Here is a 24587-nt window from a genome sequence, read left to right on the forward strand (position 1 = left end):
TAAGGTGTGTTTGGGGCGTCATATATCAAATATGCAAGTTTTATGTCAGAATTTTTGGTGCAACTTAGTCTGTAATCAGCATACATTTGGGAAAATTTAATTTTTTTCCCTTCCATTTCAGGCATCAACTCCCAATTGGCCTATAGCATTGCTTCAGGTGATAGCCTTGGTCAGTTTACAGTTGACAAGAATGGTGTACTGAAAGTCCTTAAAAGTTTGGATCGGGAAATTCAGTCCTTCTACAACCTGGTTGTTCAGGTGCATGACCTGCCACAGCTTCCAGCCTCCAGATTCACAAGCACTGCCCACGTCTCCATTATTTTGTTGGATGTAAATGATAACCCACCAACATTTCTTTCCCCTAAATTGACATACATTCCAGAAAACACACCTATTGATACTATTGTTTTCAAAGCTCAAGCAACGGACCCAGACAGCGGCCCAAACAGCTATATTGAATACACCCTGCTAAACCCTTTGGGAAACAAGTTCAGTATTGGGACCATTGATGGTGAAGTGAGGCTCACTGGAGAACTGGATAGAGAAGAGGTTTCTAATTACACTCTGACAGTGGTGGCTACAGACAAAGGTCAACCAGCTCTCTCTTCGTCTACTGAGGTTGTAGTTATGGTACTTGACATCAATGATAACAACCCTGTTTTTGTGCAGGCCTTGTACAAAGTGGAGATTAATGAGAACACACTTACTGGAACAGATATAATACAAGTATACGCAGCAGATGGAGATGAAGGTACAAATGCACAGGTTCGCTATGGCATTGTTGATGGTAATGCCAATCAGGAATTTCGGATCGACTCTGTCACAGGGGCCATCACTGTGGCTAAGCCATTGGATAGAGAAAAAACTCCCACTTACTCTTTAACTGTTCAGGCAGCAGATCGGGGCAGTACCCCCAGAACTGACACCACCACTGTCAGCATTGTTCTACTGGATATTAATGATTTTGTTCCCATGTTTGAGCTGTCTCCATATTCTGTAAATGTCCCTGAGAATTTAGGGACACTACCCAGAACAATTCTTCAGGTCAGTATATTTAAATTAAGCAAATATTGTGTCACTATAAGACATCTAATTTAAAAGTGCACCCTCTCTGGGGTCCCTGGGTGGCTCAGTCAGTTAAGTGTCTGCTTTTGGCTCGGGTCATGGTCTTGGGGTCTTGGGATCAAGCCCCGCATATGGCTCCTAGCTCAGCAGGGAGCCTGCTTCTCCCTCTCCCTCTGCTTCTCCCCCTGCTTGTGCTCTCTCTCTCTCTCAAATGAATAAATAAAATCTTTAAAAAAAGTCCACCCTCTCTTATACCCACCTCTTCTTCATTCTCTTCATAAATGCTTAACTGCAGATAAACAAATCTTGAAAAGGAAAGGTTAATGAAAATTATACCTAAGAACCTATTGATTTCCTCGTAGATTAAAATGTTGTATTTCAGTTATGTTCTTCTGTGTGTACTCATGTTGCACACATTTACATATTTGTGTATTTTGAATTTTGCTTCAGTATAACAGTAATATCTAAACATAGTAAGAAAATAAAATGATATAAAAGTTTGAAAACGTTGTTTTCATTGTAATGAAAACATTACATTGTTCTCATTTCCCTTTTTACAAATCCAACTACCTAGATAAAATTCCTGTCAAAAATTTTTGTGAAACCTTCCAAAAATACTATGCTTTGATTTTATTCGTATTTTTACACAACTAATACGTCCTTACTCTGTACCATTTTTATTTCTTACTTGAAACTTAAAAGTGTGCCTTTGGAACCTTTTAATATTGGTACATAGGACATTATTTTTAATGGTACATTTTACTTTGTGGTAGACCTTGTATTAGTTTTACTCATGTTCCTGGCATGCCTTGTTCTCTCCTATAGGTGGTGGCAAGAGATGATGATCAAGGTTCTAATAGCAAACTCTCATATGTTCTACTTGGTGGTAATGAAGACAATGCTTTTACTCTCTCAGCTAGTGGAGAACTTCGAGTAATACAGAGTTTGGACCGTGAAACAAAGGAGCATTTTGTCCTGATGATCACAGCTACGGATTCAGGTAAATCTTGTCTGGTTGTGAAGAATCTCTTCACAATATAAATAAATGAAAGTATATTTGTCTACCATGAAATTAAATATTTGTTGAAATGTGCTAATCCTTGGAACTCTGATTATATCTATATGATTTAGAGCACACATATCACTTTGTGAAGTTTGTGTATAAATATGTAAGTGGTAAGGGCTTGAGTACAGAGCTCTATTCCTGTAAGACAAAATGCATCCCTGCCCAGAAAGCCATCTGAGTACCTTTGAGGATGACCTGATACTCTACCACTTGAGCCGTGAGGCATTTCAAGCATTTTAAGCTTTGAAAACATCCAGATGGGGGCGCCTGGGTGGTTCAGTCGTTAAGCGTCTGCCTTTGGCTCAGGTCATGAATCGAGCCCCGTGTCGGGCTCCCTGCTCAGTGGGAAACCTACTTCTCCCTCTCCCACTCCTCCTGCTTGTGTTCCCTCTTTCTCTGTCTCTGTCTCTCTCTCTCTCTCTCTCTCTCTGTCAAATAAATAAATAAAATCTCAAAAAAAAAAAAAATCCAGATGGTTCTAACTGGTCATAGAGATAATAGAGTGGGTCCAGAGTTTTACTTCATTAGTATTCTAGGTTTTGTAAGTAACTGTAACAGGTATTTGATGAAGCCCCACAGAGCTCCAAAAAAAGAGTATCGGTGAGAGCCAGCATTCTCATTGAGTCAGCAGTGTAACAGACTATGATAAAAATAATGAAAAATAATATACATTAGTTAGCTTTTAGTGTCTGGAAGTAGTAATTACGTAAAGTTGTATAGCAGGTAGTACAAAATATAATATATTAAAAAAAGATTTACCATTATTTTGTTTTGCATATATTGATTCTATAAATACTGAAACTTCTAATTCAAAATTGAAATACTTAAAAATTTGTCAAAGAAACTTTAGATCTTGAAGAAAGTGTGTATTGCTTAATTATTTGTTGAGTAAATGATTGAATGAATGAATTAATCATTGATTTCCAGGAGTAGTAATGAATTATGAAACATTGTCCTATGTAACATTCATTTATAATAATAATCACAACTTGGGGTACTTGAATGGCACAGTCGGTTAAATGTCCAACTCTTGGCTTCAGGGTCATGAGATCAAGACTGACATCGGGCTCCATGCTCAGCATGGAGTCTGCTTGGGTTTCTCTCTCCCTCTCTTTCTGCCCTCCCCCTCAAATAAATACATAAATCTTTAAAAAAACCTAGTCACAACTTATTATTTAAGTATTAAAGAATTTGATAATGGTGACATAGTTTTTATAAATGTGTTGAGGGGCACCTGGGTGGCTCAGTCGTTAAGCATCTGCCTTAGGCTCAGGATATGATCCCAGGGTCCTGAGATCGAGTCCCACATCGGGCTCCCTGCTCAGCAGGAAGCCTGCTTCTCCCTCTCCCACTCCTCCTGCTTGTGTTCCCTCTCTCGCTGTCTCTCTCTGTCAAATAAATAAATAAAATCTTTAAAAAAATAAATAAAAATGTGTTGAAATTGTTTTAAGCCAAGACACTTTGTTGGAACCTTAAATGCCTAAAATTATATACAATTGTGTATGTGTGTTTATATATATTTATATTCATGAATATGATATATATTTATATAGATAAGTAGATGTGTGGATACTGATACAGAAGAACAATTGTGAGTTTATGAATGAGCTGTTTTTACTGTTGTTGAAGTGTTTTTGAACATTTATTATTAATTTATTAATATTTTTGTTATATATGACCAATTCTGGAGTATACAATATATTGTTTCATGTCACCACTTATGAAAGAGCAGGAGATTTTGCGATTACAAGTAATGATAGATTTATGTTCAATATTCAAATGATAGTGTTGCTGATTATTAATTGAGGAGGTTTTTATATATTATTTGTTATTTGCTTTTGAGAATGTAATTATCTGAGACGTACGGAGAAAACACTATTCTCTGTATTTTTTTTAATATGTGTGAATGACCATGTTACATTTTATGTAAACTATAAAATTCTGAGGAATGATGAACAGAATATGATGTGGTAACCACATAAAGCTTAAACCAAGTTGATCTGAAGCATGTTTTATTATGTGTGTAGTCAGTATTTTGCTTCATGGTTGGTAGGCACAAAGGGTAAGCATCCCCATGTAAAAAAAATGCAGCCACTACAACATTGCTCATATTAATCCAGTATTTCAAGAGTCGCCTAGAAAGAAGAGAGGATAAAACTGAGTAGAAACTAGTAGTCAGATATTTAGAATCAAGGTTTTATTACAAAAACATCCCAGTTTTAGCTTCCCTCTCCAGTTACTACTGAAAATGTGTGGTCAATTCTAGGCGTGCATGAAAACATAGCTTTTGTGGAGGTGAAGTGGGGGAGGAAAAACCAGGACCAGAAATCTAGTTGGCTAAGGCATCAGTCACTATCAAACTTGCTGCACAGAAGGTGTGTCATGTGAAGGTCATCACCAGGCGAGAAGCAGGATGTGATTGTGAGAATTAGGGGTGCAGTGCAGGGTGCTTGGGATGGGCAGGCACAGCCCACAAGTTCTCCATCAGAGGATTTGTACTTTGGAACATTCTAAGTCAAAAGGCATGGCAGAGAAGGAACGTAACCATGTAGACAAGAGTGCCTGTTTTCAACCACATAATTCTGGGAATTTAAATTATTTTTGTGTGTCTGTGCAGTCAAGGGGTGGAAGATATTGTGAAGAAGGAAGGAATGTTGTTTTTGTTTTTGTTTTTTTGTTTTTGATATATGGCCATCTGTGTCATGCAGTATACCAGGTTTTACAGACATTAACCTGTTTCTACACATCACTTTTCTTCATCATCTCGAAGACTTAACCTGTTCTTTTGACTTGACTTAGAGTAAACTCAAACTCAGAGTGGTTAACTAGTTTGTTCAGGGGATGCCTGCATGGCTCAGTCGGTTAAGTGGCTGCCTTCACCTCAGGTCATGATCCCAGAGTCCTGGGATTGAGTCCCACATTGGGCTCCTTGCTCAGCAGGAGCCTGCCTCTCCCTCTGCCTCTTCTCTCTGACAAATAAATAAATAAAATCTTAAAAAAAATAATTTGCTCAGGATTACACAGCTATGTGGTGGAGTATGATTCAGGCCTCAGTCAGCATAGCTGACTTTCAAGTTCAGAGTATACAGTATTCTTAGTGTGTAGGTAAAGTAAAATTTGAAAAAGTAATATTGATTTCCAAAATTATTTGATTTGCAAAACAAACCCAATAATAATCTAATGATATAATGATGAAAAACTTTTAATTTGAATTTAAATCTATTTGAATTCTGGTTCTGTCATAATTTTCTTTGTGATTCAGGCAAGGTATATCATCTCTCTCAATCTTAGTGTCTTCTTCAGTAATATAGGGATAATTAACTATAGTGTAGTTTATTATAAGGTTTGATTGATACAACATATGTTAAATTACTAAATATGCCTATCACAGTGTGTAAATGATGATTTTAATAAGAATGGTAATTCATGCATTTTGATTACTTTAAAGTTCTTAGAAATATTTGTCCTGTCCCTTACTACATAAGTATTCTTATTAGAAGATGTATAGATGCATTGGTTTAAAAAACATTTTTTAGAAATTGCAGTTCACATTGTTTCATTTTATGCTTTACTACTTTAGAAAGTTTTTTATTTGTAGCAGAGATTTCTTTTCAAACTTCCAAAGAATATGTTATATAGTAAGTATTTCACCATTCAAGAAGACCACAGATTTTTAAAACTGTAGTTCAGCCAAATCATAGTCAAGGGAGATTTTGTGGACTGACCAACAAACTTAACCACTACTTGTGGTACTGTTTCTCCATCAAAATGACAATATGGAAGAGACATTTCATAGGAAAAAGAAAAAAAAAGAAAAAGAAAACTTGTATTGATAGAGCTAAAAGTGTTTTCTTCTAATAGACATAGGTGAATGAGCCTGTTAGCAGGAACTTCCATGAGGAGGAGATTCAATAGAACATTGCTCTAAATGTGCAGACTGTGCAGGAACCAAGCTGGTTCCAGGAAGCCAGACTGTGTGAGTTCCTGGTGCCATGAGCCTTGAGCCTGGGGAAAATTAGGGACCTAGGATTCTTAATCTAAGGGCAAACAATAGAATTATAACTCTAATTTCTATGAAGGATTATTGCCATTAAATGAGAAATGCGAAGACTAGGTGTGTGTTGATTCTGCCCAATATTGAGATAACAGAGTTACGAGTTATGGAAATTCATATTATCAGTAAAATTAAGGAATTTGGAAGTTTGTCATTAGAGCCTTAGGTATGGTGTCTGGGAACATGATGGGAGGCATAAATGAGATTCAGCATTTTGGTGGCCCTGAAAATTAAAGAATTGATTGAACTTTGTCCCAAAGCACAGACTTTTATGAGAGCACTTTTTTTTTTTAAATTTTTTTGAGTTGCCCTGAAATGGACTGATGTGTCTGAGGCTAATGGAGAAGTATTCAGTTAGGTGTCTGAAGAGCACTTACTATAGATCACATAGAAAACAATCAGAAATTGTATAGGAAAGGACTAAATTATTTTAAAGTCATTAAAACTCATATGTGACTATGATTTTATGTTCAATTCATTCTCATACTTTGGGTATCACAAATAAACCACTTTTATGGGAGAATATGAGTTTGAGATACCAGGTTTCAGAATCTACCATTTAATTCTGTATTCCAACAATGAAGTTTCTGACACAGGATTTAAAATACAGATTAAATGCTTTGATTTAAAAGTCAAATTGGTAGGTGACATGAGAAAATTCAGAAAAATATGGCAGCTTTTAGATCCCACATGCCATGGAACTCTCAAATTTGCAGCATTCTAAGAACCAGGAAAATAGCAACGTAATCTAAGTAAGAAAAAAAATTTGACAGTTTTATTCTAGGCCACAAATCATTTTTCCTTTGCTTTTTAAAAATTCTTACCTGATGGCAACCCAAAGATGGGTCAACTTTGGCAGTATGGCAATAATTGAATCAGCAGGGTTTATTTATTCATTTTTATGTATTTATTTTTATTAGCAAAACTTTAAATCTTTGAATATTTTTTTTGGAGAAAATATTAGCATTCCACCCTCATTATATTTTTATTTACTGACAGCACAGCTATCAAGTAGCACATCTGGAAACTCTCTACTCCTGTCTACTGCTTAAAATGAGCTACAACCACACTATCACATGTATGTGGGGCTGAAGGTTACATTGCTAAATAACAAAACCAGAACACAGTATAAGAATTCTACCTCGTTTTTTTCCTATAGGATTAAATTTTAAATGGTAGTTTAATGAGTTGAAACTATAACTCATTTAAAAATATAGTTTATTTAACTATAATTAAAAATTAAACATCCCCCTTCATTCTGTATTCCCTGTTACTTTTTTTCCAGAAATATGTACTGTATCAAGTACAATTTTTTTTAATTTTAAAGATTTTATTTGTTTGAGAGAGAGAGAGAGTAGGAGCAGAGGGGAGAGGCTGAGGCAGAGGGAGAAGCTGACTCCCTCCTGAGCAGAGAGCCTGATGCAGGACTCGATCCCAGGACCCTGGGATCATGACCTGACCTGAAGGCAGACACTTAACTGACTGAGCCACCCAGGCATCTCTCAAGTACAAAGTTTTTGAAGCTAAAGTTTCAACTTGGCACAGTAATGAAGGTCCTGCAGAGAACTCATCACTATGTGGCTCCTTCTAAGAGGGCAGCTGACTTCAAAGCAGTTAGTGCCCTTCACATGGTTTGGCATTCTATTCTCAAGTAGCCTTCCTTAGGAGAGTTTTCCTTATCATTGTCTTATATGTGCAATAAATAAAATAATATGATTTTAATATAGTAAGTTGCATAGGATTATCAGGGAACCTAGAGCAATACACTTAAAACATTAGATCAGAGAATTAATTTGCAACATGGAAGTATATCCTGAGGTAAATACATAGCTTTGTAGTTAAACTGAGGCTCAAATCTCACCTCTGCCATTTCCTAGCTACATAACCTTGCATAAGTTTACCTTCATGTTCATATTGATAAAATGAATATACTAATTTCTACACGAAAAGCTTATTGGCACAAATAAATAAGAGAATGACTTACTTTAGCTTTTAATATTAGTCAGCATGTTTGCTGAACATCTCAAGCTCAGTAAAGGCCAAATAAAACTTTTTGACTCCAACCACTCCCTATCCTCCATAAATTGCTCTGTGTCCACAATTTCCCAATTGTTGTTATTATCCTTTGTTCCTCTTTCTCTGTACCCCACATTGAACAAGTCCCTTGACAAGTAGACTCTGCCTTAAAAGAAATATCCAAAATGTCCTAAATTTATCCACTTTTCTTCATTTCTACTACCACCACTTCGGTCTAAGCCAGGGCTAATATAATAGCTCCTTAACTGCCTAACTTTTCTCCCCAGAGTACATTCTCCAACAAGCAGCTCATGAACTTTGAAACTATAAGTTAGATCATCATGCCCCATCGCTTGCTTAAAAACCCTTCAGTGGTTTCTAAGAATAAAGCCTGAATTTCTCACCATTGACACATGGCATTAAATGACCCAGCCTCTGTCCACCTATCTGATCTCCTCTCTCTCCACCCACTGCCGCCTTCATCAGGCTCCTTCCCTCGAGCACTGGGCAGGCTCAGCCATGGTCACCTCTCAGCTCTGCATTCAGTGTCATCAGGTTGATGGATTGAAATCGGCCAGTGTGGAAGTATTTGCCACACCAAAATTCACAAATGCTACCGGTCCGGTGGCTTGCTTCTGGAGAGTACTTGTCAAACTTTTATTGCAAATTGCTAATGCCAGTTAATCTGGCCTCTTTTAATTTAAAAATGCCAACCTTGTCCTGCCCTTTCCCCTGTGCCTATGTGCTTCTCTTTATCTGGAGTGTTCTACTCTATAGCTGGCTTTTTTTTTTTTTTTTTTTTTAATGGTCAGACACATCATGTCTTGGTCATTTTGTTGTTATATCTAGGTGAGATGTCAACTTCTCAGAAACAATTTATCTGACCACCAATTTAATGTAATCCCCTCTCTCCAGGGTCACTATCATTTTACCTTGTTGTGATTTTTTTTTAAAGATTTTATTTATTTATTTGACAGAGAGAGAGAGAGAGCACAAGTAGGCAGAGAGGCAGGCAGAAGGAAAGGGAGAAGCAGGCTCTCCCCTGAGCAGGGAGCCCGATGTGGGACTCGATCCCAGGACCCCGGGATCATGACCTGAGCCGAAGGCAGACGCTTAACCATATGAGCCACCCAGGCACCCTACCTTGTTGTGATTTTGTCTTAACATTAATTTTTATCTGAAACTATATGCTTATAAATGATACATGAGTATGTACATTTTGTTTACCCCATCAATAGCTATCCTTCTTCCAGTAGAATAGAAATTTCCTAAGTCTTGTTAAAAAATGAATTGCCAGAACCACCCAGAACAGAACCTGTGACATAACAGGTGCTTAATAAAATCTTTTGAATGAAAAACTGATTTAATGGGTGAAAAATGATGATAATTAGTAACCAATTAATCACCCCCCTGTTATTTTAATATACAACTGTTATTTCATATTTATTTACCATACTTTTAGTTTATTGTATATTTATCACTTGCAGATTTTTTCAAAGGACCTACCAAAAAGGAAAAGTGCCAGTCTTTTTAAACTCATGGCTGAAATTCCAGAAGTTTTTGCTATGTTGGTTGTGGTCATTCAAATTGACCTCTTCTTTGAAAAACAGCACAAGTGTTTAAGGCTCTGGAGTGTTTAGTGTGATGTGATAAATTGCAGTCATATGTAAGGACCCACTGAAGCATTTTATGGCTTTAATTCAGTTTCAAATGCTTAAAATAGTGTTTGAGTTATGTTCTCATGAGTTTCCCTTGAACCTTCTGGATCTTATTCAATTCTGTTATCTGTTAGATGCTTCTAGGTAGGACTTGTCCTACTCTGTGCTATGCCACCTACCTTGTCTTAATTTGATTCACTAATTCAAAATCTGCAAAGAAGAAACCATGTGCTTTTGAAGTGTTACCATTTGGCAATTCTTTTGTATGTGGGCTTCCCAAAGCAAAAAAGTGTGAGCCTTCCATATCTCTCAAATACCCAAACCACCTTTTTAGCTATAAAAACTATATCATACATATGGTATTTAGCTTCATATGGCTTAATAATAAGGGCCTATGACTCTTCACATTCATGTGATATGAAAAGATTCACTTGTTTTGAGTTTCGTTATAGAAATTTTGGTGTTTAGATATACCATCCCAATAGATAAACATCTATACAAGTAATTTTTCCAGATCTCTTTGTACATATTTTTTTTTAAATTCAAGATGATCTTCTGCCCTCACCAGTAAATTTAGAATCTGTGAATCACTAATATCTGCACTACTCTTTCAGGGAACTGCATTAGTATGTGAGAAAGCAGTAAAACAAGGTGATATGACAATAGGGGAATGTTAGTTACAATCAGTGTATAAATTGGAAGGATTTTGAAAGAGAACTATCTATGAAAAACTTCCAAATTAGAGAAACCTGACTTAAAATGATAGTTTTATAGCCAGAAGTCTTCTTGGAGATGAGCCAGTCTATTTTCTTTATATTTGAGATAAGAAAAGTGAGGCCTGGAAAAATAGGCAGTTTGCCAGAGCTTGAAGACCAAGAGTGACAAAGTCAAGAACAATATCAAGGATTTCTGCCTTTCAACTGAGTTCTTTCTCACGTCTACTGTATTTATGAAGCAGGATCTGCTGACTCTCTGCATAACATAGATTTCCAGAAACACAATTTTAAGAAAGCTTCTCTTCTTATATGCTGTTCATTGTATCCTCCTGATGCATAAAACGTTTAACTGTTATTTTTTCCCAAATAAATTAATGTTTCAAAATATGTTTAAGTGAAGTCAAAGTAATTAGAATCAGTAATTTCAATATTGATCTTTTGAAAATAGGCTTAAATTTAGCCATTGTTCAAATTAAATTGCTAAGTAGGAGAAGATATAAAAAAATTAATTAGGCTTTCCAGGTAGAAGATGATAATATTACCAATTACTCCTGCCAGTTGTTATTTTGCATTTATTAAAATCAAACCATGAGGCTGATTTAATAGACCTTAGAAGTGAATTCTGAGTACAATGAGACACTTACGCTTTTATGGGCTACATTAATGTGTGACAAATATCTTGATACTGTTTTGTCAGAAAATATTTGTGCAGCAGTCTCTTTCAGCTCTTCTACATACTGGTGAATGGTGAAAAGTGAAAATTTCTGTTCTCAAAGACAGACAAAAAACAAAATATAATACATAGACCAGGAGTGATATGAGATGCTATGAAGTTAAATAGAGCAGGTTAAGTGGCAAGAGAGTGAGGAACTGGAGGTATGGTTTTTGATCATATAGTCCGGAAAGAGAAATGTGAGGATCTAGGTAAATAATGTTGCTTGCAGATGAAAACAGCCTTGAGGCAGGGATCAAGTTAACTACACCCAAAGAACAGCAGAAGGTCCTGAAGGGCTTGACTCCAGTGAAAAAGAGAAATTCTGTCATGGAGGATGAGGTAGGTAGAAGCTAGATCACATAAACATTTTAGGGTGGGGTAAAGAACTTTAATTTTGTTCAAAGAGAAAGGTGAAGCCTTGTTAGGGTTTTGGACAGGGAGTGACAGGGGGCTTTGGAAAGATCCGGTTTTGTGGAGAAGAGATCTGGCTTTGTGGTAGTGATGAAGAACAAGAGCAGAAGTAGAGATGGTGTTTAAAAGACCATGACGGCAATCCCTGAGATAGAGTTTGAAATTAGGTGACAGTGTGGAGGTGGGGTGAAGGAACGAAATTTCTTATCCATTTTAAAGATTGAGCCAGTGGGACTTGATAGTCAGATTGGAGGTGTGGGAAGTTAGGGAAAGAGATGAGTCAAACAGGAGTCCTAGAATATTTGCCTTGGAAATTTGGAGATAGGGAGAAAGAATTTTAGGATAAATTATCAAGAACTATTTTTTGGATATAGAATATTTTAGATATGAGATAAACAGTGGAGATGTCAGGTAGATAGATATAGAAGTTTAGTTCTCATGGAAGACACTGAGGTAGAGACAACATGAAGTCATAAACTTTAGATGCTCTCCATTCTGTACATACTGAGTGCTTGTATGTGCCAGAATTTGTACTATATCGTCTCATTTAATCTCATCACAGCCCTGTAAATTAGATACTTTTATTCCAATTTTATGTATTAAAAGAAAAACAAAACCCCTGAGTATCAGAGAAGGTAAGCAACTTGGCTTAAGCATGCAGCTGTTTTTCATTGAAAACAGGATTCAAAACTGGTAAACCTGGGTAAGGAGAACATTTCTTGACCATTTCTCACTGCTTCCCACATATTAACTTATCTACTTGTGATATGTTTTGTATAGATCATGTTCATAAGAATTTCTTCTCTCTGGATTAAATGTTATTTTTATATTAAAAAAAACATTGATTTATTAAAAAAAACAACTTGTGGTTTTCAGCCATTAAAACAGCTTGCAAAATAAGAATATTCATAAATTTGAAATCAAAGGATTGGTATTGTCTTCAAATCGGGAAATGTGTATCTAAAGCTTTTATAAAGTGCAAAACAAATGTTATATATTTTACTAAGAATATACAATATGTATGATACACACGTAAATGTACATACAATGATTCAGTTGGGCTGTGTGCTCATGTTTGCATTTAATTTGGGGGTGGGAAATTAATCAGTGCACAAATTAAATACATTATTCTTTATCTGTTCTTAGTCTAATATATAAAAGGGATATAGAGATATTCTGGATATAGATTTGGCCAAAAAGTTTAGTTATGAAGCGTCTATGTGTCAGCATAACTAATAGGTCTGAGCGGAAAAGTTCAGTTATTAGCATTTCTAATTAAGGGCATTTATCATCTGACTGAAAGAAGGACTAAACTTCATTCTTATGCAGGGGTAGAAAATTACTTTTTAATGGAGGGGAAACATGATGCTTTTGCAAAAGTTGATTCTGAAAGCTGAAAGGGCTAATCACCATGCTTTATTTTCTTGGTGAAGATATGATGACATTTGAATTAATGCTATCTGTCACGTTGTTTAGTTGAGACAGTCATTACATTACAAATGACTCTATAATCAAAAGAGAGCTCAGAAATATGGAATATGACATATTACATCTGAAGATAGTTGTTTTTTTAAATGTTCTAGAAAGATGGCATTTTGTCAGCATTATTTGTGGGAAAATGTTGGAGAAGAGCTTGCCTTGTCTGTTATGATGAACATTTTTAATAATGAAAATTGCTTGAAAACTTTCCATAAGGCACCAGTGATTCCATAAATCAGATGGAACCAGGATTATCTTCAATTACTAAAAATTAATTGCATTGAACTTACTTCTATTATTGAGTCTAAGGCAATTTTGGGTTTTTTCCATCTGAGTCGTTGAAGGAAAATCTTTCCACAAACAATTTACTGATCTAGTAAGCTTTTATTCAGCAACTCATGAAATCAAGCAGTATCCAATCTAATAGAAGGAACCTTCGCAGAGCTGTACAAGGCAAGATATTCATATAGATGAGGTGAGCAGGAACAAGGACATTATACTGGGCATTTGCTGACTGATTAAAGCGAGGTTACTTTCCCTATATGCCACATGAGGAAGATTTGGAGTCAGTTGAGGTAATTTGTGCTGAAGAGGCAAGGGCTGGTTGGTTGACCTAGGCCTCTGTTTCTGGGAGAACCCCCAAACACAGAAACTTAGTTAAGTTCTGGTTTGCTGATGGGAGGCTTAGCATGAATGACTCCATCTTGGGCCAAATAAGGTTACTTTAACAAAATATTTGTCCTAGATGAGAATTTTATTTCCAAGGTTGATAACTGATGATTATTTTACTTCCACTTATTTCTAGTAAGACTTTGTACCATATCTGTTAGTGACATAAGTATTATTATAAATTATTTATTTATATACTTTTCTTTAAATCAACTACTCTTTAGTAGGAAAAATTTTTCCTATGTAGAATTTCATTTATATAGTCATAAGATACAAATACAAAAACAGATGATTTAACCTCCAAAATTCTGTTAAATAAGAGCTGGAATTGTCATTATGTTGCATAGAATTAAAATTTAATAAAATAATTTCAGTCTACACTTTATTTACTCATATAAGCCATAAATATAAGTAGACAAAGGACCCAATGTTGAAATGGAAATAAACTATTTGCAATGGAAAGGAAAATGTGTATGTTACTTAAAAGATAAACATTAAGTATCATAAAAACTAAGTTGATCTCATTGTTGGGTTGTTTTTCTTTTCAAAAGTCCTTTAATTTTATCCTGTTAAAACATAATCATTTTGTAGCCTATTTTTATAATTATTTCATAAATATGTAATTCAATATTTTCACTAAGTAGGCAGGAGGAAAGTTGGGTTTAGCCTTTGAAGGCAGCCTTTGGTGTTTCAGAGTTTTAACAGGCATTGAGGATTTTTTTTAATATCCTTTAAAAAGTAATTCCTCTAACCTACTTTTTGTGCAGGATAAAATATTTTATTAACATTATGTATGACTTTATAAAATTTTTAAATTGTGGCAAAATATATATATAAAACATAATTACCATTTTAATTATTTTTAAGTGTACAGTTTGACAGCATTAAGTACATTCACATGGTTGTATAACTTTTCCATGTCATTTTCATAACATTAGTAAATAGTTGCTTTAATTTTACTTATCACCTCTATTTAGTATAAGAATTTATCAAGGAAATATAGTGTTTTGTTTGTTTGTTTTGTTTTGTTTTTAAAGATTTTATTGATTTATTTGACAGAGCGAGAGAGCACAAGTGGGCAGAATGGTAGGCAGAGGGAGAAGCAGGCTCCCTGTGGAGCAGGGAACCTGATGCGGGGCTTGATCCCAGGACCCTGGGATCATAACCAGACCTGAAGGCAGACACTTAACTGACTGAGCCACACAGGCGCCCCAAAATATCGTGTTTTTGATAAAGATTCCTGCAGAGATAATTTAAAAATCAGGTGTTATCTAAGCATATATATACCTAACTGATATAAATATATTTGTAGAACTAATTAGCAGTAATAAATTTCATTATAAAATGTAATTTCTAAAATATTAAACTTCCGGTCATATTTAAATGTTCCATACTTATTTGCTTTATACATTTGCTGAATTCAAATTTAAATCTAACCACAAAAGTTCCAATGTTGATACAGAATGGCTGAAATTCAGTACATTTTCAGTGGATGGCTTATGAATGGTGAGAAAACCGTGTTTACTTCCTGGGAAAGAAAAAAAGAAGCTAATACTTTACTACAACAAACACACACCCAGTCAGAGGACCCATTCACCAAATGTTTGATGTCAAGAATGAAATCGGCTTTGTAGCAAAGGAACAGATTTCAGTTAGGCAAAAATTTTTATTTCTGCGGAAGTTTTTCATGTTTCATGAAATTACATTTAATTTATAAGGGCTAACGTAAAAAATGTAATCTGCCTGAAGTTTGAACTTTAATTACTCATTTAGATTCATTTATTACACTTACTAAAGATGTATTTTCTGATAGAACAGTCGTCTGAAACTTTTTTCTTTTTAACATCTTATTGTAAATTCCCTTGAACTTTATCTTGATATATTTGAGCTTATTAAGCCACCAGTGTTAAGAGGCTTAATACTTACTTAACTTACTTAATAATTTCCCAAATTCAAAAATATAGAGTATGACTCAGACAAAGCATGGAACTACCCACAGTAGCATGGATTTTCAGAAGATTAAGCTGTGAATATTCTTTCTCCGTGTATGTAATTTATTTTCACACACTTTTAAGAATGCTTTTCAGAATCATGGGCATTGTTTGCTATTTGTTTTAAAAATTCCAGGTTTCTATCAATTTATTCATGTTTATTTTACATTTATATGTATATGTATATACATATATACATATGTATGCACATGAATGTGTATATATACAATACATAAAATTTTACAAAATGAAATTTGAAGTTCTTATCTTCTGACTTATAATTATATTTGAAATGTCCACCGCACCTCCTAGCCTTCACAGTTATAAATTCCTGAGACCTTAACTTTTTATTTCATTTGTATCTTCAAGCCTTTTCATTGGCCCTCCATCAGCCACCAGGAGTCTGTGTCATTATATCCTGCCTCTTCTTTCTGTTGCATCTGTTTTTCATAAATCAATCCCAGATGAAATTGAAAAATCTTGCACTATTACGCCACTGTCTATATAATTCATCATTATCAGATGTATTCAAACTAAACATTGGCCCCTAGTATCCTGATTCTTCTCCTGGGACTCAGGATTAATTGGGACCCTCTGTTTATAAGTAGTAGACTATCTCCAAAACTTTGACCTTTGTCTGCAGTCTTGTTCTCTGACCCCAGCCTTAGGCTAAGGCCTATATTCCCAGATGTATATTTCTCGAAGTATTCAGCTCTTTGAACTTTCAGCCAGTCACTAGACCAGATTTTCATATAAAGAATCAAAGGAAAAGACTACAGAATGAGGACACGGCCTAATGGTATGCATTATGGGTTTATATAAAGATGAATTAAATAAAATTATCCTGCTCTCAATTAGCTTATAACTTAATAGAGGGTATAGCAGAAGTACATTGATAGTAATAATAATAATATAGACTGAAACATCTGTAATAAGAATGGCATAGTTTTATCTGAGCCCAATGAACTAAAAAAAGATTTTTTTAAGAGTTCAAAATTGGCTTTCTCTTTTCATTACGGCTGAATGTTAATAAATTGCTTAAATTCCTTGAGTCTAATTTTTCATCAAAAAAATTAAACAATACCTATGTCATGGAATCTGTATATTAAAGTAATACATATAAAAGGTCCATATATATATATATATATACACACTATATATATCTGATTTCAAGTAAGTGTTCAACTTACTTGAATATACATATGTATATACAAATATGTATATACAAATACATGTATATATACATTTATATTTCCATTTATAGATAAAAATATAGGCTAAGTTTACACAGAATAATTGATATTTCATTTTTTGACATAGGAATGTTGAGACTTTTTTGGCAACTTGCAAGAGGTGACAACAGGTAGTCAATTGCATGTACCAGCCTGGAGTCAACAGAAATTTCTGGACTAAAGATAAAGTAATAGTAAACATTGTGTAACACTTCACAAGGAGTATAACAAAAAGATGTTAGGAAACAGGAACATAAAGACTCTAGACCACTTCTTCACACAGTTAAGAGGTAGAGTATAAAAACAAGCAAACATAGAAAAGCAACAATGAAAACATGACTTCATTATTCAATTAGCAGGTAAGAGGACATGCTAAGATTTGTGTGGGCCCATGACTAGGGAACCTGTGTCTTTCATCTGAGATGAGTGATGTAGAAATGAAACTTATTTGAAATCAGAGGGGATTCCATATTTCTCTCTTGATTTCGTCTTCCTGCTTAAGGTTGAGAGGCAGTGGCTTCCAGAGCTCACACTATCAGTAGAAAAGAATGAGGCGGGATCTGGGTGTATGGTGGTAGGCCCCATTCCCAAAAACAAAAGTAAAATATATTGGAGGCAGCATTCAAATTTAGGGTTAGTTAAATCTCAGTAAAAGACTTAGAAAGTTAGAACAATGTGTTTGTAAGGTTTCCTCGTAAAATTGAAAAAAGTAGGTAAGACCTGCTTGCACATCCTTTGGGGCAACAAGAAAGGGAGACCACTGGAGAAATTGTGGTTCACTCTATCAATTCATGAAGAAAATAGGAAGAGAACCCTAAGTACTTATAAAATGAGTTGTGGCAGCTACTAAGGGGAGAGTAGGGGAAGCTGGGGATCATTCTTTGCTTGAGAAGAGTCCCCATGTTGATATGATCTCTATTGTTTCTATTTAGAGAAATTAAAATTTGAAAAATGATTTTGAAAATGCATCTAAAGGCAGTTGATTTGACTTTTAGTTGTGGGACAACCCACAGAATCTAACCAAATTTAACCATCTATGTGGCTGCTTCTCAAGCCAGGACCATCTGTTGTCACTGGTGTGCTTTTAAAATCTTTTGGAAAATTAGAACTTCTCACGTAAGAAGACAGTGAGATTGAACTTGCTGAACATTTTCCTGCATAAACAATGTTTTTTTCTCTTTTTGCTTACTAATTCAGAAAACACATCAGCAACAATATTTATGTAGTTTATAGACAAAGGAAGAAATCACATGTTCCTGACCAAATGAGTTAGTCATCATTTTATGTGGTTTTCCATATGTGTGTCATCAGACACTTTAGAATACCAAAGACAAAACCTTTGATTGGCAGTTACTGGGTCATTTCTTAACAAGTTTAAGTATATATTGTTGATTAGAGAGCAATGTGCATACCAGAAATATGTGGGTCTTCCTTAAACTCTCACTGTAAATTATCAAATTTTTTATTTTTAAATTTTCAAGCAACATGTCCTCCACAAAACTATGAAAGTTTTGAAAGCTAAGTGTCTCATATTGTTACACTACAAAAGAATCGTTAAGAGGAAAGGATGGCTCAAATATTTTCCTAAATAATATTATTATATAACTGACTCAGAAGTTTTGTTGGGGAACAAAAATCTTGGGAATTATGATATTGAAATCTGTAAGATTTAAAAATGAACCTTCTATATGTCAGTTTTTAATTTTTCTTGTTTCTAAAGCAAGTACAAGAAAAAGGAGTAATAAAGAATGCATTTTAACCATGTGCCAGTCACTATGCTAAGCATGTTACATTTCCCTCAATACTTCTTTGGGGTAGGTTCTATGCTTATTATTCCCATTTTACAGAAAAACAGACTGAAACTTAGTGAGTAGAGTTCAATGTCAGTAGAAGATATGAAAGAGCCTTCCATCTCCTATCCTTTGCTTCTAGGACATTGATTTAGTTATTCCCTCTCTCAATTCATCATAGAATACACACTCATCTTCCCATGGCAGCCTCTTTCGCCCACATTAAAGCACAGATATCCTCTACTTACATTTTTTCAGTGCAACCAGTGGAAGAGATACTAACATGATGCAGATATTTAACTTCCATTTCACCAAATTATATATAATTAAACACACATAAGAGATTTAGGCCAAACATTGGTCATCAATAATACCCTGAAGATATTTAGTTAGCTTTAATATGACTCTTGTGAGAGATTCTAAGTCTCTACGAACCATGAGAGACTACGGACTCTGAGAAACAAACTGAGGTTTCTAGAGTGGGGGCGGGTGGGGGGATGGGTTAGCCTGGTGATGGGTATTAAGGAGGGCACGTACTGAATGGGACACTGGGTGTTATATGCAAATGAATCATGGAATAGTACATCAAAAACTAATGATGTAATGTATGGTGATTAACATAATAACATAATTAAAATAAAAAAAATAAAATGAAGGGGGGAAATCGGAGGGGGAGACGAACCATAAGAGCCTATGGACTCTGAGAAACAAACTGAAGGTTCTAGAGGGGAGGTCGGTGGGGTGATAGGTCAGCCTGGTGATGGGTATTAAAGAGGGCACGTACTGCATGGAGCACTGGGTGTTATACGCAAACAATGAATCATGGAACAGTACATCAAAAACTAATGATGTAATGTATGGTGATTAACATAACATAAAAAAAATCAGTGGCATAAAGAACAACAACAACAACAACAACAAAGTAATGATGTATTGTATGGTGACTAACATAACATAATAAAAAAAAAAAGAAATTCAAAATCTCTGACAAGATTGTTGTCTCGAAATGCCCCACAAACATCAACTGGCAAATAACTAAGGTCCCTCACAGATGGGCCTTTTCCTCCAACTCGTGTCTTGTGTTGTTCTCTGGGCCCAGATTGTCCAAAGTCCGAGCACATCTCACTGAGTGGCACCTGTCCAGATAGTAACAACCCTTCCAGCTTTTTGCCAGTGGCAAACATCTTCACATCCAAGTCACGTGGATTAAATTCCAGCTTCCTCACTATATCTATGGCTTTGAAAAAGTCATTTAACCTAATCATCAGCTTAAACATAAGATGGAGAGAGCAGAAGTACTAACTGGTGAGGAGGATTAGACAAGATAATCTACGTCAACGTCTTAAAATAGTACTTGCATACCTAAGGACTCAATAAGCACTTTGTATAATCATTATTAATGTGTTGAGTGGAATTTTTAAAGTCTTATTTTGATGTGCTTCTCCAGTGTTTATAATACCTCCAAATCTATTTTGTGTGTGAAATATTTGTGAAATCATTTTATCATTATTTACACTAAGTGACTAGTGAAAAGGCAATTATACTATTTCAGTAAGTTTGTAGTTAATTATACATATAAGCAATAGTGAGGACTAATTTTCTTTCCTTTAGTATAAAATCAAACATCTGAAAGGTAAGACTTACGACGCCTGGCTGAATTAGTTAAGTTTCTGACTCTTGATTTTGGCTTGGATCATGATCTTGGGGTTGTGAGATCAAGCCCTGCATTGTGCTCTGTGCTCTGCAGGGAGCCTGCTTAGGATTCTCTCTCTTCCTCTCCCTCTGCCCCTCCCTCACCACATGTGCACTCTCTCTCACTCTCTCTCTCAAAAATAAATAAATAAATAAATAAAAATAAATAAATAATAATAAAATGAAGTAAAAGATAAGACTTTGGCAGTCATGAATTTAAAAATATGTTAGTGTAAATAGAATGCTTAATGTAAAATATCTTACCGAGAAAGATATATATGGCAATAATTATCACCATGTAGCCTAAATTTAATTGCATAGGTTTCTGGGATTGATCATGCTTCATTACAGTGCCCAGCTCAACTGGTCATGCACATTTTCATCTAACATAGTCTGAGCTTCCTTGTATAGAGCACAAAAATAACAGATTACCAAACCCACTGGGGTCCATAATTTCCTAGTCTGCTGATTTTGGTTCCTATATGTTTGAGCATACAAGCTGCTTGGTATCAGGCCATCAGTAAGTACAATCTAAGAACATAGAAAAAGTTTAAATAGTAGTAAAGGAAATATCAGCAAATCACAAGATTACTAGAAAAAAGAATATAGAAGGTTGTCATTCGCAGCACCATTCTGTGAGAGTAAAATGTCAGACCATAAACATTTTACAGAGAAATGAATGAGTCAGTGAATGGATGGCTTTTTTATAAAAGTTTTGAGTGCTAGAAATAAGTAGAACTTAAACTTCATATAAGAAGAAATAATTTTCATGGGAAAAAGTTTTAATATTTTAAACAGAAAAGGAGGATTCAGGGCTTTGTTTTATTTTAGATAAACACAATTAAACAGAGCTCTATTGTTTCTATTTAGAGAAATTAAAATTTGAAAAATGATTTTGAAAATGCATCTAAAGGCAGTTGATTTGACTTTTAGTTGGGGGACAACCTACAGAATCTAACCAAATACGGCATCTGATCGTCACCACAAAGAGTCTGTTAACTTCACGTAGCACAGGCAATGTACGCCAAGGTTTTGTTAAATGTTGGCTTTTCATTATATGCTGATAACAGAACTGGAACAAGAAATAAAAAGGAATTGTTTCACATTTATATTAAATAGTAAATAAATGTAACAAAAGTAATTCTAAGTCAACTCATTGACATGTTATTTCCAGCAAGTGGAAGATTGCGGTTTTGAGACATCACTTGAAGCTTTATCTTTTCCCTTTACAAACAAATACTAGTACAGAAAAGGGGGTCTAAAGACTTAGAAACCCAAATTTTTTATGTTAACATTGATAGTCACGACTAGGAATTTAGCTTTTTGCCAGTTGGCCAGCTATTCAGTGCCCATGGATATTCTCCAAATCTAGACTGAGCTATTTTAATGGAATTTCAGAGAAACCAGCAGTGCTTCTTTTGTGGTGTTTAAATGATATTGTTGTGTTCTGCATTGCCGAATCAGCACCTTTGAAATAGAATAAGAGGTTGACATACTCTTTTTGTGCAGTATCACCAGGAAAGATTTGAAATACTAGGTCATAAATGAAAATATTTTCTTTCTTTTTTATCATCTTAATCATTTCTTATTATGTTCAGTTAGCCAACATATAGTACATCATTAGTTTTTGATACTTCTCTTGTAACAAAATTAAAAATCACTCCACTGCTTGTAGCGTTTAGAAATTTCACTTTGAGATGTTTTCTAACGTCTCTTCAGTAGTGCTATCTACAACCAGCCATTTTTTAAATTTGCTATTATCTTTGTTATTTATAAACATTAAAAACTTGATTTTCTTTTCCTTCTAGGATCCCCTGCCCTGACTGGAACTGGAACAATCAGTGTCATAGTAGATGACATCAATGATAATGTCCCCACTTTTGCCAGTAAAATGTATTTCACCACAATTTCTGAAGATGCACCAACTGGAACAGATGTTTTATTGGTAAATGCCTCAGATGCTGATGCTTCAACAAATGCAGTTATCAGGTCAGTACATTTTCCTTTGTAAATTTTGATTGTTTTTCTCATCAAACATTAGTCTTTGGACTAAATGAATATAATGCTTAATTTTCCTAGAAAGTCTGTAATATTAACACATAGCCCTATTGTGGCTACCTACTGTTAAATAACCAACTATGCCTAAAATGAGAATTCAAACAATAATAATTTTGTTTAGTGTTCTAAAATTTTAATTAATTTTATTTATATTTTTATCATATCTCATGGTTTTGTAGTTCATGTAATTCGCCTGTAGGGCAGGGTTAACAGGGAGATTCTTCTGCTTCATGTGATTGACTGGTATCACTTAGTGGTATTTACCTGGCCACTGGGTGGTCTGGAGGGTTTAAGATGTCTTCACTCAATGCCTGGTGCCTTGGGACGGATGGCTCAGCTGGACCCCTGTCTCTGATCTTGTGGTCTCAGGGCTTCTCAATGTGGTTCTTTAGAAGGTAGCTAAAATGGGCTACATGGTAGCTTTGGGCTCCAAGAACTTCGGGTAAAAGCTGCCAGTGCTCTTAGAGAGAAGGCCTGGAAGTGGCACAGCATCACTTCCATAATATTTTATTTGTTGAAGCAGCCATGACCTGCCCAGATTCACTGGGAGGAGAAATGCACATCACCTCTTGATGGGACGAGTATCAAAGAATTTTGGCCATTTTTAACCCAACCACTAGCCCCAATAAGAATATTTATATTTTCAAAGTTTCAAAAGCTTATTTTACTCTACTTACATCTACTCAAAATGGAGAAAAACATTACGGTACCTTGTTCAGGGAGCATGTGATAGCAGTTGGGTTGTTACATTTGGTGGATCTAGCTGAGTCACATTCTTCCAGGCCCATTCTAAACTTTAAGAAATGAACATTTCCAAATTTTCCAGAGAAAAGTCTTGAAGACCTAAATATTTCTTACCCACACATCACCCCCACCTTCTCTAGACTGACATTAGGTAAATGAGAGTGGGTCAGATGGCTATGGCAGTAATGGTCAGAAGAGAGAATTTGAGAGTTCAGAGGACTTATCAGTCAAGGGCTGTGCATGTTGCTATTGTGATGATTTGGTTAGGGATTTATTTTGTTTGTTACTAATTTCCTACTTGCAAAATCACTTTGGGAAACTGGCATTAGTCTCTTCCTACTGGTAGCGATGACTGAGTTATGTAGAAGGCCTCAAAGTATTTTTCACTTAATAAACATGCATTGAGTTGTTAGTATGAGTAACAAGGCAGCATTTCCACTTTCTTCAAGACTGCGTTCTTTTTGAGGTAGATAAACAATTTAATACAACATAAATACGATGACTTCATATGGTGAATGCAGCCTTGACAAGAAAACAGGCTTATATAACAGAGAGTGACAAGGGACTTTTAGGTATGGTTATTATGGGTGGCCTCTCTAAGGAGGTGACATTTAGGCTGAAAGAACTGGACTGTGAGATGAGAGTAAGCATGGTGTCTTTAGGAGGGTTTGGGAGCATGGACCGAAGTGAGAAAGGGGCCAGAGAGGTAGGCAGAGGTCAGATCATGTAGGCCATCCAAAGGCTCCTAGGTCATGGTAAGAAATTGAAATTTTTATTTATTTATTTTTATGTGAGAAACTATTGGAGTATTTCAAACAGGGACCAACATAAACTGATCTGTTTGGGTTGGACTGGAGGAGGCAGGACTGTAGAAAGAAGCCACTGGGAGAAAAACCAGTGAGACCATTTAGGTGCTAATTAATATAGTGATTCAAACAAAAGTTGGAGTGTCCATGTACTAAGGTGGAGAAATGACAATTGAGTGAATAGATTTAGAAAAATATTTGAGATTGTAAGTGGGAATAGAGAAAGAGAAATCAGAGTCATCTACTAAGTTTTTGGCTTGAACATCTGGGCAGATGGTACCATTGTAGGTAGCACTGGAGGAGAAACAGGTGTGAGAGAAACTAGTTCTTACTTGAACACAACTTAAGACGACTACTAGTCATTCACATGGAGGTATCAGTTGGGACGTTGAAGATACAAGTCTGAAACTTAGGTTTGGGTCAGG

At 35.3% G+C, this 24587-nt stretch overlaps 1 protein-coding gene across 1 annotated transcript in view; it reads left to right on the forward strand.

Annotated features, from left to right (window-relative positions):
• Window positions 1-24587, forward strand: part of FAT4 (FAT atypical cadherin 4) — a 172241-nt gene that overhangs the window by 96806 nt on the left and 50848 nt on the right. The window contains exons 5-7 of the mRNA XM_025873981.2: window positions 122-1044; window positions 1891-2065; window positions 22363-22543. Coding sequence (XP_025729766.2) covers window positions 122-1044; window positions 1891-2065; window positions 22363-22543 — 1279 coding nt within the window. The remainder of the gene's footprint in view (window positions 1-121; window positions 1045-1890; window positions 2066-22362; window positions 22544-24587) is intronic.

Source organism: Callorhinus ursinus, unplaced genomic scaffold (assembly GCF_003265705.2).
Source record: "Callorhinus ursinus isolate GAN/ISIS: 27379988/994484 unplaced genomic scaffold, GSC_fseal_2.0 scaffold4, whole genome shotgun sequence".
NCBI classification, from domain to species: domain Eukaryota; kingdom Metazoa; phylum Chordata; class Mammalia; order Carnivora; family Otariidae; genus Callorhinus; species Callorhinus ursinus.